General features: G+C 41.9%; 1 protein-coding gene across 10 annotated transcripts in view; it reads right to left on the bottom strand.

Moving 5' to 3' along the window:
- Nucleotides 1–19,835, bottom strand: part of ABLIM2 (actin binding LIM protein family member 2) — a 122,565-nt gene that overhangs the window by 17,669 nt on the left and 85,061 nt on the right. For 7 of the 10 annotated variants that reach the window (XR_011363921.1, XM_069977371.1, XM_069977374.1 and 4 more), the window contains 6 exons: nucleotides 18,035–18,139; nucleotides 15,210–15,263; nucleotides 5,962–6,014; nucleotides 4,515–4,653; nucleotides 1,857–1,915; nucleotides 703–757 (listed from right to left, as the gene is read on the bottom strand). Coding sequence is in view for 9 of the 10 variants with exons in the window: in XM_069977371.1 (XP_069833472.1) it covers nucleotides 703–757; nucleotides 1,857–1,915; nucleotides 4,515–4,653; nucleotides 5,962–6,014; nucleotides 15,210–15,263; nucleotides 18,035–18,139 (465 nt within the window). In the remaining variant the exon portion in view is untranslated. The remainder of the gene's footprint in view (nucleotides 1–702; nucleotides 758–1,856; nucleotides 1,916–4,514; nucleotides 4,654–5,961; nucleotides 6,015–15,209; nucleotides 15,264–18,034; nucleotides 18,140–19,835) is intronic. The other 3 variants (XM_069977379.1, XM_069977380.1, XM_069977373.1) reach the window with 2 other exon arrangements.

Here is a 19,835-nt window from a genome sequence, read left to right as displayed (position 1 = left end):
AAAAATAAAATTGAGCATGGACATAAGCATTCAGATGACACTTGAAACTTAGCTCTGGGGTCTCCCATTCCTTCCATTCTGCCCTTTGGTTGCAGTCATCTGTGGACACAAGGACAAGACCCAGCCCTGTCTATATAAGGTCTCACAGTCGACAATGCATATTGGAGCACAGGAGAAGGTTCAATATTTTTTTTCAATAAATAACAAAGATTTTTAACACTCTGGGGGAGATTTATCAAACTGGTGTAAAGTAGAATTGCCTTAGTTGCCCCTAGCAACCTATCAGATTCCACTTTTCAAAGAATCTGTGAGGAATGAAAGTTGGAATCTGATTGGTTGCTAGGGGCAACTAAGACAATTCTACTTTACACCAGTTTGATAAATCTCCTCCTCTGTTTTCACTTTGTTCTTATAGGGTATAAAGGTTTTTTTATTTTTTTATTTTAGCACAAGGCTGCAACCTAACATATAAAAAGAAGTGAAAAGACCTGAAGAATTCTCAAATGCACTGTAGCTAGAAAGAGATGCATATGATACAGAGAAGTGGTTTATGTTCCTAGATGTATATCTATGCATGTTTATTTGTATATCGCTGTTATATTTACACATGTGATGGATATGGCCACTAATCATGCCCTAAGTGATGTCTACACAGAGAACATTCGTTTATATGCAAGTGACATGCATTGGGTCATCCTGTACCTTTCATGCCCCAGCTGGAGTCATCATCCAAATGGTACTGACCAAAGTTGGCGGCCTGGAGAAAGAGACATAATATCAGTAAAGCTAAAAAGTCATTTCATTGTCAATATGACTATCCAGGGAACGGGAAATGCTCGACTTCTAACAACTATTGGCAACTGGGTATCTATATTTATGCTGCTGTGCCATGACCTGTTCATTCTATTTCAATGTATTATGTATAAATGAAATATCCGGGTTGTTTTGCAAGATGGTGACTATATGGGGTCTCTAAGGATTGGAAGTGCTGTAGTTGGATGGATGAGGTCCCAAAAGAAAGACACCCCCTACCAACTTAATCAATCTGATATCAATAATGATGGTTTGAAAGAAAACCCTTTTAAAGGGTCTTCCCTATCAGAGGGACAAGTGCCCCTCGATCATCTGATCAGTAGCCTGTGCTGTAAATGGCAATATCTGCTTTGTTTCATTGACAAACTCTGCTATATCTGTGTCTGTAGACTCTTAGGGTACTTTTACACGGAGAGATAATCGGCCCATTATCGCTCCGTGTAATAAATACAACGATCAGCCGATGATCGTTGTCATCAGCTGATCGTTGATATAGGTTAGATTCTATATTTGTCGGGCGCCGACCGTGCACTGCTACGTGTAATAGCGGTGTGCGGTCGGCAACTGACGATATACTTTACCTATCCACGCTCCTGGCCTGTAACTGGCTGACAGGCCGCTCTAAAGCTAGAGAGTGCGGGACCCGGGGAGAAGCGGATCGCAGGAGCAGCCCTGGAGCATGGATAGGTAAAGTATATAGTTCAAGCAAGGGCTGCAAGGACATCGGTAACGATTGTTAAACGATTATCGCGCCGTGTAATAGGCCCAGTAAACGAGCGCCGATCTAGCAAATCTAGTTTACAGGTATTATCGGGCCCCCATCGGCCCATGTAATAGTACCCTTAGATGGTGTAGAATAAAACTCAGGGATCATTGATTCCTATGCATATAATAGATCTAACACCTGATATATAGGGACAATGTAGTGATGGACTAGGTGGGAAACTAGCTGGTTGTGAAAGGAATTATATAACTAGCTAACCTGACATAACTGTGAGAACACAACTGAAAAAAATACATATGCTATCTGCACTTTGACTTACTCGATTTAGTCCGTTTTTACCATATCCAGGTAGGGATGCAGACTTGGAGTAAGGTAACCCTATATACCAAAATATGAGGGAACAGGTTATCTCTTCATATAATACTGTTAAATGATGCTGAAATTCACACCCTGAACTGCTGTCACTGATAAATAACTAGTCAGACAATGAGACACATGGTACCTTTCATATATCCGTCTGCACTTCCATTATGTAGCCCCCCAGTCTCTCCCCCCCCCCCCCTCATATATGTGTGGGTGGTTAGGTGGTTGGGAAATAACTCAGCATAAGGTCCTCTTTTTTGACTAGGAAAGATGCCGTAGTAATTATAGTGACCCAATGCGTACACCCCAGTTGAGAAGAAGAGATACTGAATGCCCAATGTTCATTAGACCAGGATATTCATTGTGCTTTGCCTTTGTGGTAATAAAATTACCATACTGGTCAAAGTAAAAATTAAATTGCAGATTTCTAAATACTTGTGTAAATATTTATGCACTATATATACTGTATGTATATCCACTTTTCAGTGCTGTAATCAAATGCTTTTAGTTTGCTGTAAATATTTTCTTAACTAAGCTCCAGATTAATCCTATATGGCCTGTGTAATGTATCGGCGATTGCGCACTGATGCTGAGTATGAGCTTTCATGACTCTGGTTTAGATGGGTAACTTAGCCTGTGAGCACTGTAACATTGTGTACAGCGCTATCTAGGCAACGCCGCGGCGGTCACATGATGTGCGCGACGTACCGTGTCACTGGATGTGATGTCACTCGCGGCGGATGAATCCTTTATCATTCCCCAGATCAGGATACATGGTGTCGGCAGCCACTGCTACCAGACACACTCTGTGCATGACAGCACGGAGCACAACTCGGCTTCCTGCCACCGCAGCAGCCGGTTTGTATTACACCCCTAAGGGTTGAATGATGTTATCTGTGAATATAATAGTGATTGTAATGTATATTATATATTTTTATGTTTTACAGTTTAGCCCTATCTAATTGCTCCCCTATCCCTCCCTGCACCCCACCTCCCTGAGGATTCCGTCAACCCGGAGGAAACGCACCGGAGGTAAGGGACCTGCGTTGGTGTTTTGTAAGGTACATTAAGGTCCGCACCAAGGGGTAGATCAGGGTAGGGGTCTCCCTTATTAGGGCGAGTGCCCCACTCCACCCTGTGCGAGCAGGGGTAGTTTGCCTCACACATATCGCTACAGGGCATAATAGGGTCAGATGGTCCCCGCCTTGGGGAGGTAACCCCACCCTGACAGTAATAATATCTGGGTCAACCATAGTATCAAACTGCTGCTAATGTACATAAGCAGTAAATTTATGGTTGACAAAGAGTATCTGCAAAACAGTGGCTACGCTTATATTTGTGTTGTGTATGTTAATCTATGTTTGTGGGGTATCATTTTTAACGTAAAAAATTAAAGGTTAAATTGTATTCTAGTTGCACCCCTTTCTGTGATTTACTTACATTTTTTGGAAGTGTCAAAAAGGTGTTCCCAAGTCCCTAAAGTGCTAAGGGCTGTAATACCTCCTCACCCCCCTCCCATCTCTGTCCCTGTTTAAGTCAAGCTGGAAGAAAAGCCATGTTTCTAAATCTCTTTCCTGTACTGTGCATACAAAATGTAAGCAAGAGTGAGATTTGAATACAAGGCCCAGTTTTCCATTGGTTATCAATTAAACAGGGATGATAGGGTGATCGAGGAGGCATTCCAGCCCTCAGCTCCGTAGGAGCTTGGGAACTACTCAATGACACTTGGCATCTTCTATAGTATGGAAGCATAGACAGATATGTGAAAGGTACCAAAAGTCATATATATATATATATATATATATATATATATATATATATAGTAGACGTGTCACGGGAGAAGTGGTCGAGGGGGTGTACATCTCACCGAGGTTGATACGCACGGTGAGATGGTGAGTCCAGGAGGAACCTGTTACTCAGCAGTGTTATGCTGCTGAGATTGTTATTTATTTTTACCGGGCCTGGATTTACATGGAATGGCAGGTAGGTTTGGTAGTGGGACTTGCCATTCCCTCCCCCCGATCCAGTTTGGGTGTTCCCATCAGGTGTCCTCTGATGAGCCTGCAAGAGGGTAAAAGCCCTGCAGAGTGTATAGGTTTAGCTCTCAGCCAGGAGTGAACAGCCTGGGTGGTGTGTTTGCTGAGAGCTGGGAATACAGCCGCTGCTGGGGCCTATTGACACCCTGCAATACTGCTTATCGAAGTGCCAGATAGGTGATTGGTATGTTAGTTAGCGCCCAGACGGGCAGGACGTTTTGTTTTGTTTTGTTCTGTTCTTAAAAGCACGGTGTTGCTATATTTCTGTTGTGAAGGACTGTTTATGATACAAAAAAACATCAAGCTGTTTTTATAAGTCCAAGTCTGCTGCTGAACTGTGTCCAAACACACCATCCCCCGGGAAGATCCCTACACTATATATACTGTATATATATATATATATATATATATATATATAGTCAAACTGTATCTTAGCACACCATGTGGTTAGGCGTGGTATTGCAAGCAAAATATATTCAAAAATGTATGATGGTGCATCAATCTGCAGCATCTTTATGTGCATCACACATAAATATAGTATACTTAAGAGTCTGACTGGTATATAAATCACCACTTACGAGAGTAGGGCTCCCCTTGGTTCCTCTGGGAAGAATCTCTGTAGGTTCCAGAACTGAAGCAAAGCGATCGCGTGTCTCCTTCTGGTGAATTACTATGGCCATCCATGTCTGCCTTGAGATTCAGCCAGCTAGATTTAATCTATGGACAATCCGTATCAATTAGTGTTGAATCATTTCACCCATTAAACATGAGAACCTAATAAAATATATTAGACTATGGTTGTAGCCACCAGGGTCACAGGCAGCAGTTAACATCACGCTTTCCCATTAATAGCCACACATAGTTCTACAGTGCCATCTCATGCCAATACCAAACCAACAATGTATAATGGTGGGCATATAGGCTTCAGGCTTTCTTTTGGTTCTCCATTATATTTATATGTCAATAATAATTTTAGTGCACCACTGAAATCTTGGGTTTTTTGCAATTGTCGCCCTGATCCATTCCCGTCTTGACTACTGTAATTCCCTACTTATCGGTCTTCCTTTCTCTAAGCTCTCCCCTCTCCATTCTATCCTGAACGCAGCAGCCAGGCTCATCTTCCTCTCCAGCCGCTATACCGACGTCTCCCTTCTGTGCCAGTCACTGCACTGGTTACCCATTAAATAAAGAACACATTTTAAACTCCTCACCCTCACCCATAAACTCTCCACAACTCTGCCCCTCCATACATCTCCTCCCTCATCTCCACCTATCATCTTTCCCGTGCTCTGCGTTCTGCTAATGACCTTACACTAACCTCTTCTTTAATCAGAACTTCTCATTCCCGCCTCCAAGACTTCTCTCGTGCTGCACCAGTTCTCTGGAACTCTTTACCCAAAGACCTCAGACTTATTTCCAACATCCCCAGTTTTAAGCGCGTCCTGAAGACCCATCTCTTCACGTGTGCTTATAACATTTCGTAATCTCGTCTTCCTCTGCTATCCCTTCTCCATCCTCTCTATAACTTCTTTGGTGCTAGTTACACTGTCCCTGTTATCTGAACTTAGAAAATGGCTTGTGACTGGCTTGCCCAGTCACCTATAGGCACTTAGAGATTCCATGTACAATGACTGGAACATTGACAAATAAAGCACTTGTTGCCTCTCGTGTTACTCCCAGTCATCCTAGTCTGTACGCTCTTGAGAGCAGGTCACTAATTTGGTATTTTAATTTATTCATTGTATAATTTAATATATAACCTGTAATGTATTTATATATTAAAATAAGCGCTGCGGAATCTGTTGGCGCTATACAAATAAATATTATTATTATTAATTATTTCAACACAAAAGGACCATTAGATAACACATGGTGGTCACCCTTGATAAGTTTGATGGAATATTGCAGGGGTCCCAAATCTTTCCACAGAACCCTACTGTAGGGTCTAGCACAGTTACAACATTATAGTTCAATGGTCTTAGTCCCTGTTTATGCCTGACAACTGGGATAGTTTTACAGTTTTACCTTCCTATTATCTGTATCTATGTTGAGTTCCTCCCCCACAGATCTTCTTGTACCTGAAGCAAAAAGATAAAGACAATAATAGTTAAAAGGTAAATCTCAAGTTTTCGACTTTCAGTGGCCCAGGACCTATCCAGAATCCACCTGTGTTAGGTGAGGTTATTCAGCCAGTTTAGTGTAAGGTTAAGGCCTATGCCTGACGTCAAGCGTTTGGCATATAGTATCGCTGAGGAGCGTCCAAACCATGGCAACATGTAATTTAACCAAAAACAGGAAAGCTTGTTAATATCTGTTTTTTTTTTCAGGTGAACGATTTGATGCCGGATGCTGGCAGGGAGCCCGAAACACGATCAGAGGCTGCAACCTGTGGTCATGCCAGTAACGTGGCCAGAGATGTAACACTTCTCTTATAGGGACTAGCGATGACAACCCCTGTCCCATGCCCCATTCAGCTATATGGCTGTGACAGAATCCCCTATGTGCCGGAAAAGAAAGCTACTCTGTAATAGTGGCTCTTGCTCTGGTGGACCCGCTGTGCTCATGCATTACATAGAAAGGCATTCATATGAGTGGCCACCAATTAATAAAAAAGAAAAATCCACTATTTATAAACTATGACACGAGTTCCCACTACACATAATGGGAAACGGCTCTGGGATAGCATTTACATGGATTTAGGTTCAAAATACAAGCGGATTCCCTAACAGAATCTGATGGAAATTGCCTTCTGTATATGGGGCCTACCCATTACATCTTTCTACACCTCCTTCTTAGGTTCTACAAGAGCTTTCAGGGGAATTCACTATTTATCATCTGTTAGTAGGGAAACCTGTTAACATTTCAAGTAAAACAAGTACTACTCATTGAAATCTCCCGGGACATGCAGAGTTCTTCTGGACCATGAACTGCTCTTGAAGTAGCTTGACACCTTGGCTAATAGAAGCCTCAAAATGGCCAAAAGCCTCATTGGTTGTATCCACACAGGATATTTTCTCCATTTCAAGGCAGGATTGTTACTTCTTTTTTTTTTATATGGAAATCTTTGTGTAGCAGAAACTACAACAGATGGGACGTGGGTGAAATATTAGTGATGTATGGAAAGCCACATCATATGTATTGCACAGAAAACATAAAACAAGAATGGTTACTAGTTTATATGTCGTGTTTTAGTAGATGGTTTAGTTACAGATATACTGGAAGATTTATGGAAACTAGTGAACCATCAGCTCAGTTTCTCATTATAAAAATGTAAGCTGTCATGTGACTGGTTGCTATGGGCAATGGCTCCATTTGCCCTAGTTTTGATAAATCTCCCCCAGGTTATTGATATAAGATGATGTTATGGCTCTGATATAGACGTGATAGTAATGGCAGGAGAGAACGGCCTGGTTTATTATTTTCTTTCTCTTAAGATCAGTACAGAAAAACCTGTCTAATTCAGGGTGAAATGGTTGCTATGAACTATAAAGTGTATCCATAGTAACTAGACTTTCAGACAAATCTGTTTTGATGTTCACCTAATATTTAGCCAGAGCTTCTCAGTTCTATCCAATCTGTTTCAGGGTTGTCCCACTGTTGGAACCTATCCCCTATCCAAAAGATAAGGATAAAATCATAGGGTGTCCCCCTCATTCTTGATAATGTGGTACTGCGACCGTCATTGCATTCTGACAGGAAAATCAAGGCCCATACTCCCCGAATTGACAATCTAAGCCATCGAACACCCCATAAATACACTTACCCTGTGGAAGTATTAATGGTTGTACAACCCCCTTAAGTTCAAACAGAGTGTTACGCTGGCATCAGATCCACCTTTTTAGGGCCAGAGGTGCATTGTGGCTTGCAACACTTACTTGGGGGCATCACTTGTATGGCACCATTTGGAAGCTTCCCAGGATGGCACCAATGTTGTGGGCACTATAAGTATAGGGGCACCCCATTTTTGCTGGCAATTAAATTAAAGGGGTAGTGCGGCGCTAAACAATTATTCACAGAATAACACACATTACAAAGTTATGCAACTTTGTAATGTATGTTATGTCTGTGAATCGCCCCCTTCCCGTGTCCCACCACCCCCGCCCATGTACCTGGAAGTGTGTGGTGCATTATACATTACCTGATCCGTGTCCAGGCCGTCCGCCTGAGCGGCTGATGACGCGGCCGCGTCATCAGCTGCTCAGCCGCGATTGGCTGAGCATAACTGTGCTCAGCCAATTGCGGCTGAGCACAGTTGTGATGCGGCGGATAGGGGACGGCGGCAGGGATTCGGCCATCCGTCCAAAGATGACGTTTGGCACAAAATGGCGGACGGCCCTCGACACGGATCAGGTAATGTATAATGCACCACACACTTACGGGTACACGGGCGGGGGTGGTGGGACACGGGAAGGGGGCGATTCACAGACATAACATACATTACAAAGTTGTATAACTTTGTAATGTGTGTTATTCTGTGAATAATTTTTTAGCGCCGCACTACCCCTTTAAGACCTTTTTCAGGGCACTATATGTACAACACTATTTTGGTGGGAATTATATTTATATACAGTATATTATTTGGCGCTGAGAATGTAGAATGCAAAAAAAAACGAAACAAAAATGGTTGAAAATTTTAGCAGTAAATGGCTGTTTAAATGAAGTGTGAACATAGCCTTAGTATGTGGTATACTTGTGCTGGTTTAATTTTATATATTGGAGTAGTAATGATTTACTGCCACCCGCATACCTTACCTTTGTGGTGAAAAATCCTAATGCCACTAATGGTCCAACTCAAACCTGGCACCGTACTGACAGCAAAATAGGGGGAAAGTGGCCTGACAGCAGCTATACCTGGATGTTCAATACCTTAGTGGGGAGAACCTTTATACTTTTGAAGTATAAAAATCCTAAATGGTCTCAGGTTTCATGCATCTCAGCCTCAAAAGAATAGACTTTTCTGCTCAACCATTTACTGTCAGAATAGCAGAATACCTTATTTATCACCTAGGAATACAGGGATTATAAATTGTGTAAATTACCAATTATATCATCATTATTAGCACTGTAAACATTGCTCACTGTTGCCCTCTGCAGAGCTATGCACTGATCTGCCAAGAAGACTGTAGGACGTCAGCTCTGGGTGCAATTATGGCTCAGAAAATTGATAATTATGATTTATATATAAATAATAAAGGTTGCTTCAAAATGTAAGGACATTTATGCCAAAATGATGACATTGCATAGCCACAGGATGTTACCACTGGGACCCTCACCAACAACAAGGTAACCCTCCTTCCCCCCAGGTGAAAGAAAAGGTGGTTAAGCAAGCATGACCCATTCACTCTCTATGGGATCGACAGAGATAACTCCTTTAAAGACTTATGACCTATCCTTAATACATACATGTTTGGTTAACTCCGAACCCCCAGACTCCCCACCCCCAGTATTCAACACAACACACTGTTACCACCTATAGTGAGTGTACATTTATAATTAGGCTATGTTTACACTACGTATATTTGAGGCTGTATAGCAACCTAAACCAGGAGTGGAGTGAAAACACAGAAAGGATCTGTTTACATAATTTTGTAATTGAGTGGATGGCCGCCATATAATGGCAAATATTTGCTGTTATTTTAAAACAACGGCTGTTGTATTGAAATAATGGAAGTTATTTAACGTTATATGGCGGCCATCCACTCAATTTCAACATTGTGTGAACAGAGCCTTTCTGTGTTTTAAATCCACTCCTGGTTTTGGTTGCTATGAGGACCTGACATGAGGACCAAATACAGCCTCAAATATACATAGTGTGAACCTAGTTATACAGGGAAACTACAAATATAGCAATTCCCTATTGTTGTAGTCATAACTGTTCCCAAAGATATTCAGGGCAGGACACATGAATTAAATTTCTCACTAAATGGTCTCCTTCTCAGTCATACCTGTTTGCCGGTAACACCACCCCATAGCTACCAGCACTTTATTACTGTTGCACTATCCTATAGTTGTATTCTTTTGTATAGTGTATCTATTGTATCTAGTGACATCTAGTGGTTAAATTGTATAATGGCAGAGCAAATAACTCAAAGGGTATACTACAGTATTATTTCAAGCACCCACATATAGTTCAGAAGTGTCCAGAAAGGAGGAGGTACCTGCTCAGCTGTCAATCCCCTCCTAAGTAGGGACAAGGATGTCTTATCTAGAGAGAAAGGGTTTCCTCAGAACAACAATCCAGGACCTGACGGGCTCCTGGCTGGGCCTGTTAAATTATTTGTGGCTATTAAGGCTACAAATGTCAGTCTACATCCCGCAGTTTGAAAGTGTAGAAAAGTTGAGGAACTACAAGTAACAGGGATTTATCACAAAGGGCCACATAGTGAAGCATCCTAAACCCTTTGGAAAATATTACCTTGCAGATCATGAGTAAACGTGACCCTAACCTTGTGGCTGAGCTAAGAGCAAGAGGACCTTGGGACTCCCATATCTGACACGAAAGCCTTGGGGAGTATCTAGACCGTGGAACTACACTGCCCAGCCTGACCATCTGTAGCATCCCGTCCTGATCCTGTTCTGTGTGTATTGCACCAGTGCAGTCACTTAGCCCTTTAAATATAAATTTGCCAGTGTTGAATGGAGCTTAGGTCACCCAAAGTACCAAAATATGGTAAAATGCTATTAAATAAATCCCAACAAACCAATCAGATCCCCCATCCATGTGTAAGGCCACCAAAGGTTATATAAGTGCACCATCCCCTGGAAAACCGCGCTGCACAATTACATAGGTGAATCTGGAACCTAGCAAATGAGTCAGCCCTTCATTCTCCCATTGTTCTCCATTAGGCGGATGATGATTCATAAGTATCTGCTTGTTTTACACTTAGGGATAACTAGAAGCAGCTTTTACTGGCAAACACCCACATTGATCAGCATATGTCTCCTGGAAAGAAGGAAAATTTTATATTCTCCATAAACAACTTAGAATTTCCCTGCAGAGCTTGAAATAAAGCTTGCTGGTGCTGTGTACAGTTCACGGACAGTGCTAATGAGAAATACAGGATAATAGGAGCCGATAACTTGGCCTGAGACTTGTCCAGGAACAGCATTGTGACCTATAGATGGCAATATAGAGGCTGGTAATGCTGGCACCAATGATAGGTGCCCCCTAGTGGTATTACTATAGATACAGTTTGCTCACTCTCGTTGACGGCCTCCGCTTTCAGATCCCTGCTCTCAATGGAATCAATGGATTCCATTTATAAACTAACTGGGACAGTTTGGTTGGGGTCTGGCAAATGCAGAGGGGGCAAGAAAAGATGTAGTGACTGTGGTTACACCAAAGTCCAAACTAATTAAAGGGGTTATCCAGCGTTAGAAAAACATGGCCACTTTTTTCCAGAGACAGCACTACTCTTGTCTCTAGCTCAGGTGTGATATTGCTATTAAGCTCCATTCATTTCCATGTAACTGAGTTGCAAAACTCCACCTAAACTGGAGACAAGAGTGGTGCTGTCTCTGGAAGAAAGTGGCCATGTTTTTCTAACGCTGGATAACCCCTTTAAGTTTCCATTAAGCATACATTAAGTTATACATGATAGCTGGAGTAACAGTTACAGATTTTGCATTGTGACCTCTTAGGCCCATCACATATGTATCCAAATCTATCTGCCACTTATGCTGCCAAATGCTTCCAAGAAAGGGTATACCACTGCAATGAGGCCGAGAACACCTGGCACCTGAGGCAGAGAACACCTGGTACCAAGAAGTGCACATTTGTTATTCCCAATGAATAAGGACCCTATTACATACATGTTACATACAGGTGAATAGGCTGATAATATCCCTGTGTAATAGGGCCAGGAATCAGCCAGCCAATGAGCGAATGCTTGGTGGCCAGTCGCATTGTTCATCGGCTCCATGTCACCCTGTGTATTAGGACATATGCGGCTCATGAATAATGTAAGTGAAGGGCCTGCATGCCAGCAGATGGCTGATGACGTAGGGGTAGATCGGCGCTTATTACTAAGTGGATTACATGGCTCGGTATCAGGCAGGGCCGAATGAATGATCCCTGGAGTCAGACTGTGTAATACAGCAGTCCGCTGGCATGCCGAGTCTGTCTTGTCCCTTACAGCTGCCACTTAGGGCCCTATTCCACGGGCTGAGCAGGGCCCGATCAACGATGTAAACGAAGCTAATGCTGCGCCGCGGGACCTGGAGAGGAAGACAGAGCGGAGGAGAAGCCCTGCTAGGTAATGTATGCTGCTTCTCAAATCGTCGGTCGCCCGCCACGCATCGCTATTCCACGCAGCGATGTGCGGTGGGTTACCGATGATTTTACGTTTGGGCCTAAATAAACGATCAGCCGATGACACGATCATCGGCTGATCGTTTTCTCTATTCCACCGAGCGATAATCAGCCGAATCGGGCCGATTTGGCTGATTATCGCTCCATGGAATAGGCCCCTTAAAGGGGTAGTGCGGCGTTTAATATTGATTCATTAAATAACACACATTACAAAGTCATATAACTTTATAATGTGTGTTAAGTGAATGACCCCCTTCCCCGTGTTCCCCCCACCCCGGAAGTGTGGTGCATTATACTAACGTATTCGCTGTCGACCCTGGCCACCATCTTGGGTCGACGACATCTTTGGGAGGCCGGACCGCTCCAGCCGTCCCTCATGCCAGCCAATTGCGGCTGAGCAGCTGATGACGTGGCAGTGGGAGGCCGGCATGAGGGACGGCTGGAGCGGTCCGGCCTCCCGAAGATGACGTCGTCGACCCAAGATGGAGGCCGGGGTCGACAGCGAATACATAAGTATAATGCACCACACTTCTGGGGTGGGGGGAACATGGGGAAGGGGGCCATTCACTTAAAGGAGAAATCTGGCAAGTTTTTTTATTTAAGTATTGTATTGCCCCCCAAAAGTTATACAAATCACCAATATACACTTATTGCGGGAAATGCTTATAAAGTGCTTTTTTCCCTGCACTTACTACTGCATCAAGGCTTCACTTCCTGGATAAAATGGTGATGTCACAACCCGACTCCCAGAGCTGTGCGAGCTGTGGCTGCTGGAGAAGATGATGGCAGAGGGATGCTCAGTGTCCCTCCAGTGCCCTGTGTCCTTCAGTGTCCCCCTGCCATCATCCTCTCCAGCAGCCACAGCCGGCACAGCTCTGGGAGTCAGGTTGTGACATCACCATGTTATCCAGGAAGTGACATCACCATGTTATCCAGGAAGTGACATCACCACTTTATCCAGGAAGTGACATCACCACTTTATCCAGGAAGTGACATCACTATGTTATCCAGGAAGTGAAGCCTTGATGCAGTAGTAAGTGCAGAGAAATAATTACTTAATGTGAATTTCCCATTTTGGGGGGAAATACAATACTTTAATAAAAATTTTCGCTGGACTCCTTTAAATAACACACACCACAAAGTTGTAAAACTTTGTAATGTGTGTTATTTAATGAATAAATATTAATCACCGCACTACCCCTTTAATGGAAGCTGAGTGGTAAAGAAAGAAGTGTACATTTATTTTAGAAAGCAATATAACTTTATTAAGCAAAAACAAGAAAAAAAACTTTACTCCCTGGAGAAAGATACAGCCAGTCTTTTAGTTTTTATTTTTGCCTCTAGGTATTCTAAGTGTCATTGCTGCTACAGTTTAATAATTTGGACACACAGTGATACCGATTGTGGTGTTTGTTTATTTATTTATTTTTTAAATATAGCTTTTCCCTGAAGGAAAAGGGAGGGGGGGTTGATTTAAATTTTTATTGTGGGAGATTTTTTAAATCACAGAAGATCTAGGTGTTAAAACTCTATCAGGGACTGTCTCAAAGCAGTCTATTTCTCCAAATTGCTCCATGCTGAGCCTTCATCACATCCATGTTCACACAAATGCACAATGTTCAAGGGTTTAAAGCATTGGACGAGAAGTCTAGAAACTTATAGTTCTTTAAAGGGGTACTCCAGTGAAAAGCTTTTTCCCAGTAATTGAAACACATTACAAAGTTATATAACTTTGTAATATGCTTCAATCACCTATCTGCCCCTCTTCTCTATATTTTCCCTGCTCAATCCCCCACCAGGAAGTGAAGTAAACTCAGGCTGCTCTCTGGAAGCCATTTTGTGACAATGACATCATCAAGAGGGAAGCGGGTCTAAGCCCTGTTAGGCCAGCCTCCCTTTGTCAGATGATTTAGGTTGCTCAGTCCTGATTGGCTGAGCAAGCTGTAAGCCATCTAACAGTTTCACAGAGTCAGTTAGACATCAGAGGAGACAAAGTGCATCATGGGAAAGCCCAAACCAGGAAGTAAAGAAAAAATGAAGACACCAACTGGAACTTCAGGGACCTGCAAACAGTGGGAAATTCAAACGGAGACAGACTCAGGAGGGATGGTAAATGTAAAAACTATGTTATAAGTGATTGATTTTTTTTTTTTTAATCAGCGCTGGAGTTGTCCTTTAAGCTAACAATGTTAACTGGCCAAACATTCATTTGGCATCTACTATATCTGTAAATCCCAAAAAGTGGCAATGTGGAAGACATTATATATTATTTTTATTTATTTATTTATTTTCCACATTGAGGATCCATCTAGTTATCTATCTGCTTGCCTACCTATCTAGCTCTTTTGTAGAATAATGAAGAAAACGAATGACTGCAAATTAATGGTTTCACACAAAATTAATTTTCCCTTCCTGTAGATTCCATTGTTAAAACTCATTCAGAAAACATGATTGGGTCTGGCATGGGATATAATCTGCAATCATATTTTAAGGGTCATTGATTTGAAGGGAATTGATTTGAAGGGAGTCTATGTCCAGCAGGGGGCAGTGTAGGACACAGTCTTCTGGAGAGGAACTACTTTGCATCCATTTTTCATTCCATGAAGCACTGCATAGCTGGTAACTTAGTCGATGTGTCAGTCTGGTGATCAACTCGAGAAGACACATCTATTCTATACAATAACATGAGGGAACTGTAAACCCTTATTTGACCATATGTCATGTATCTAATGGATATAGTATATATACTGTACACTATACATATCTACTGTATGGGACCTATGATAAATAGGAAGTTATTCCTAATACTAATCACTGCCATTACTGTTCCGGCTATTAGAAATCTATGGCACACAAATGAATGTCAATGACCGATTAATAGATAACCATAGGGAAAAAAATTAGGATTAGTTATCATGCAAAAGACAAAAAAAAAGGCAGCGAGCTGAAAGCAAGACTGTACCATGCTGTCTGTAGATAGGGGGTTTCCTATAGATGTTATCTTTAGCTCCAGTGTCTACAGAAGAGAAAAGGAAAGGATAAAAGGATGAAAAGACACAGCCTGCAAATAATATATCTTTAGAGGGATTGTCCAGAATTAGACAAAAGGGTCTACTTTTTTATTTTTATGCAAACAGCGCCAGTCCTGTCTATGGGATGAGTCTGGTACTGCAGCTCAGCTCCGTTCATTTAGGCAATGTTCACACGTCGTATCAGACCGGCCGTTCCGTGACCCGGCCGGTCTCTGCCAAGATCATCCTGGCCGTTACTGCAGTACCGGCTGGATGATCTTTCCGGCCGCAGTGTTCTGATACAGGCACATCAGCTCGCGCCCGCATCAGATCTTCCCATAGCGCACAATGAAGCAAGCGGCCGGAGCTGCTCGCTTCATTGTGTGAACTGACAGGGTTTCCTACGGCCGCAATTCACTGAATTGCAGCCGCAGAATACTGACATGTCAGTTCTTTGCGGCCCTGCATGGGATCCCGGCCGGAGCATTTACGATGTGTATACGATCGGAAAGGGATCCCATAGAACAAGAGGCAACAACGGCCGTGCTTTTACGTAGTGTGTACATAGCCTAAACAAGACTTATTTGACTAATTCTGGAAAACCTTTGACTCAACAAAAGAAAGCATGACACTGGTCACAAGCTATATTTCATATTAAAGGGAAACCCACCTAAAGTCATCTTCTGTGCATAACCCTCATCTATTCCTCAATAGGCTTTTTTTAATGGAACCTTCATCACTTTCATGCTGCTTAAAAAACAAGATCCCCGTGGCTTCTGCTTGTCCTGTTGGCTTTGATTAATGGATATCCTCTTATACCAAAACAGGGAGAGACCTGACAATCCAGGCTGGTGGGGCGGGGAGAAGTTACCCGGACCACCTCAATGACTCCGAGTTAATGCAGCATGAAAGTGACATGTTCCTTTCAATGGTCTGGGTATTGGTGGCCATTGTGATACAAAAACCTGGGCTTCTCATAGGAGCACAAGATCTTTCAATGGTCACCAAGGCCCAGAAGCCACTTCCTACATTTGAGGAATTGATGAGAATCTTGGCCTAGAGACCTCGTTGAATTTAGATGGTGACCTCTTTAATGTACATTTGTCTAGTATGCAAAGTGCTGGCAGCCATTGTGTGACCCTGAAGAATATAGAGAAAGATATTAATGGAGACTGTCACTATGGAAACATGTCAAAAGTTTTGATTGGTTGGGATTTGGGTGTTCAGACTCCGAAAAATAGCTGAAAAGAGCTGGGAGCCTATGGGACACACAGAGCAACGCATTTTTCTTATCACTCATTCTAGAGATGATGACCACACAGACCATGACCAATTCAAACTTTGTGACATCTCTCTGCAATATGTCATTTTTTTTTTTATGTGACAAATACGCTTTAATATTTCACCAGAAATCAACTACAACAATATACAATAACATCACTGGTTACCAGTGAATTAATATCCCGCAGTGTCTTTAAAGGGAACCCATCAAAAAAAAAAAAAAAGCTATTCTATATGTGGAAACATGTTAAAGAGCAGGAGGGGCTGAGCAGATTGATATATAGTTTGGTGGGAAAACTTCCGAGGATAAGTTGTCATTTATTAATGTAAACCTATGCTTACTGTGGGCTTAGTAGTCAAGTGGGTGGTCCTACTCAGTAACTGACAGCTCTCATAAGCACACATAAGCAACTGTCATTCACTGATTGGGCCCACCTATTTGACTACTCAGCCTAGGACAAGCAGAGGTTTACATTAATAAATGACAAGTTATCCTGGACGTTTTCCCACAAACTATACATCAATCTTCTCAGCTCCTCCTGCTCTATAACACTATTCCTTTAGACTGGACTGCATTTTCAATGTGACAGGTTCCTTTTAACAATATTAAATGGCTGCCCTCACTGATTGCTTTAGAATTATGTTAGTACGTCAAGCAAGCATGAGAAGTCAAGAGAGAGCTAAAGGAATAGATAAATCTTTAAAGGAAAGCTATTATCAAAATAGATCAGGTCTAGATGGCTCAATGGGTGGTTTATTTGTATACGGTTTCTGTGAAAAAATTCTAATTATTATTGATTGAAAATGTTTAATTGCAACTATCCTCTCAAATTTCTCATATTCTGTTCTGGCATGTGAACCCCTCCAGCCAATCACTGGCCCCAACCATCCTGTGCGGTACATGCTGCATCAATACCGAGGTCAATGATTGGCTGATGTGGTCACATGCCCTTATAAGGACTACTGGAGTACTGGCACTGTAGTGGTGTTCGATTTACCAAGATTTACATTTTGATAATAGCTTTATATAACTTAACAGGGTCATCGTGAGGAAGAAATAAATAAAAAATACTTTATAGAATTTTTTTCGGTCAGTAAAAACAAACAAGGAAAATAGGAACATTAAAAATAATACAAAAAAAAACCACATACAAAATAAAATATTAAAGCGTTCAAATTTAGTATTAGTGATCTTGAAGTGTCACTATCCTTTCAGAAAACGTGACTTGTCAGAGAGACATACCAGAAGTTTTGATCAGTTGGGGTGCTCATAGACTTCCTATGGGTTCATACATTACTCATCTAGACTCAGCAAAGCCTTTAGCTGAACACTTCTGCCCTTCCATCCCAGCAATCAATGGGGGTCATAGTACCTGCACTGGGCAGATCAAAACTTCTGACATGTCAGGGTATACATTGGTGACTTCAATCAAGTTCCGTGCACATACTGATTTCCTTGTTAGTGGTCACAGGGTAAACCCAAGCATGTGCCTACCTGGGACATGGAAATGTCTAGGCGCCTGTTGATAAGAAGAAGAAGACGTAGATTTGGTGTCTGAGCACATGGATAAGCTTGGAGTGCTCCTCCCACTTTCACTGCCTCCAATGGGAAAAGCAAAGAGAGTAAATAAAACCAAAGAACGAGAAGCGATCAAATCATTGCGATCCTCTCTTCACGACATAGAATGGATGGAAACTTGAGACAAACACAAACTTTCTGGACTAAAGCTAAACTTTTGGGTTATGGAACAAATGACGAAAAAACAAAATAAAAAAAATTCTCTACTTTACAGTGCTGTAATCTATTTACAAAGGTAACAGTCCATCGAGTTCAACATATAATCCTAACCTGTGAAGCTAGAGAAGGGATGGGGAACCTTTGACCCTTCAGCTGTTCCCATCATACCCAGACAGCCAATGGCAAAGTTTTGGTTGCCCAGGCACAATGGGAATAATACCCATAGCTGATAATATTCTCTCTTTTAAGAAAGGCATCCAAGCCCCTCTATTACTCTTTTACCAAATCAACCATTATTACATAGTGTGGTAAAGAGTTCCATATTCTTAATGCTTTTACAGTAAAGAATCCCAAATCTATGATGATGATGTAGTCAATGTCTAGTAGTGGCTGCAGGCAGTCAGAATATTATAAATTTAACTCCTTAGAAAAACACTGAGCCCTGATAGCAATAAAAATAGAGGATGAAATGAATCATCACATACTGCTGGACTCTTTTAAGTAAAACAAAATGGTATTCAAGGGTGGACATTCACTTTAAGGTACTGTATGGTCCAACAACACAACCAGTTGTTCCAGTATTATTAAAATGATAACTTTACAGTTGTGAGTCTTGATTACAATATCCTACCATTTTATGTCTCACCTTCTAGTCAGGCTAATAGGTTTCCATGGTTACAGACTACACTCTACCTCTGTGTAGTCTGATCTTGCAGTCATACTCTTTAACATCTGCCCCCCTTATTCTTATAAACTTACCTTTGGTACAGTACAATAAATTAGAATGATAGCATGACTGCAGGACCAGGCTACACAAGGCTATGTTTATAGTGTGTTACCATGAAGACACATAGGTCTACACAGGAGCTGTGGACAGTAAATAGTAGGATATTTATAATTAAGACAGGAAGGGTCCTGTATCAGTCGTATCATTTACTGTTTTACATTCATTTAAGACTACATTCAACTCACTGCATTCTATGGATCTGGCACCAGTATGCCACAGTATATGTCGGCATACCATTCTGCCCTTATGACAATCTACCACTTACTTTGGTTATTATCAGATGTGAATATAGCCTATGAGGTAACCTGCACTAGTATAAAGAATCAGCTACTAGACCTAAATAGTGTTGTTTGGGTTTGGTAGTGTTCATCCAAACCCAAATGCTCTGCATTTGACTCCCGGCGTCTGGATAAGTTGGATGCAGCCCTAGGGAGTCATGTAAAACATGGATAAAGCCATAGGCTGTATCTATGTGTTCCTGGTAGTTTACTTGATGCCATGTACCTGAGTTTAGCATCTATAAGGGCTAATAGCGCCTCCTCAATGTACTGTATGTCTTATTACCATGGCATACGACCACACTGAAGGGGGGCAAAGGATCATTCTACTATATTCATCATGCAAAATGTGTCTATAGGGTCCCATGCATCCAAGATTTGCCCCAACCAGGCCACATGCCCTTCCATTATCCCCCACCACCATCATGCTATATATCATACACGTTTTGTTTTGATTCCCCAGAGGGACAGACATTTTCATGACCTGTATGCA

The sequence above is a fragment of the Dendropsophus ebraccatus genome, chromosome 7 (assembly GCF_027789765.1).
Source record: "Dendropsophus ebraccatus isolate aDenEbr1 chromosome 7, aDenEbr1.pat, whole genome shotgun sequence".
Lineage (NCBI taxonomy): Eukaryota > Metazoa > Chordata > Amphibia > Anura > Hylidae > Dendropsophus > Dendropsophus ebraccatus.
The sequence above is the reverse complement of the archived record's forward strand: the minus strand, read 5'-3'. Positions and strand labels throughout refer to the sequence as shown.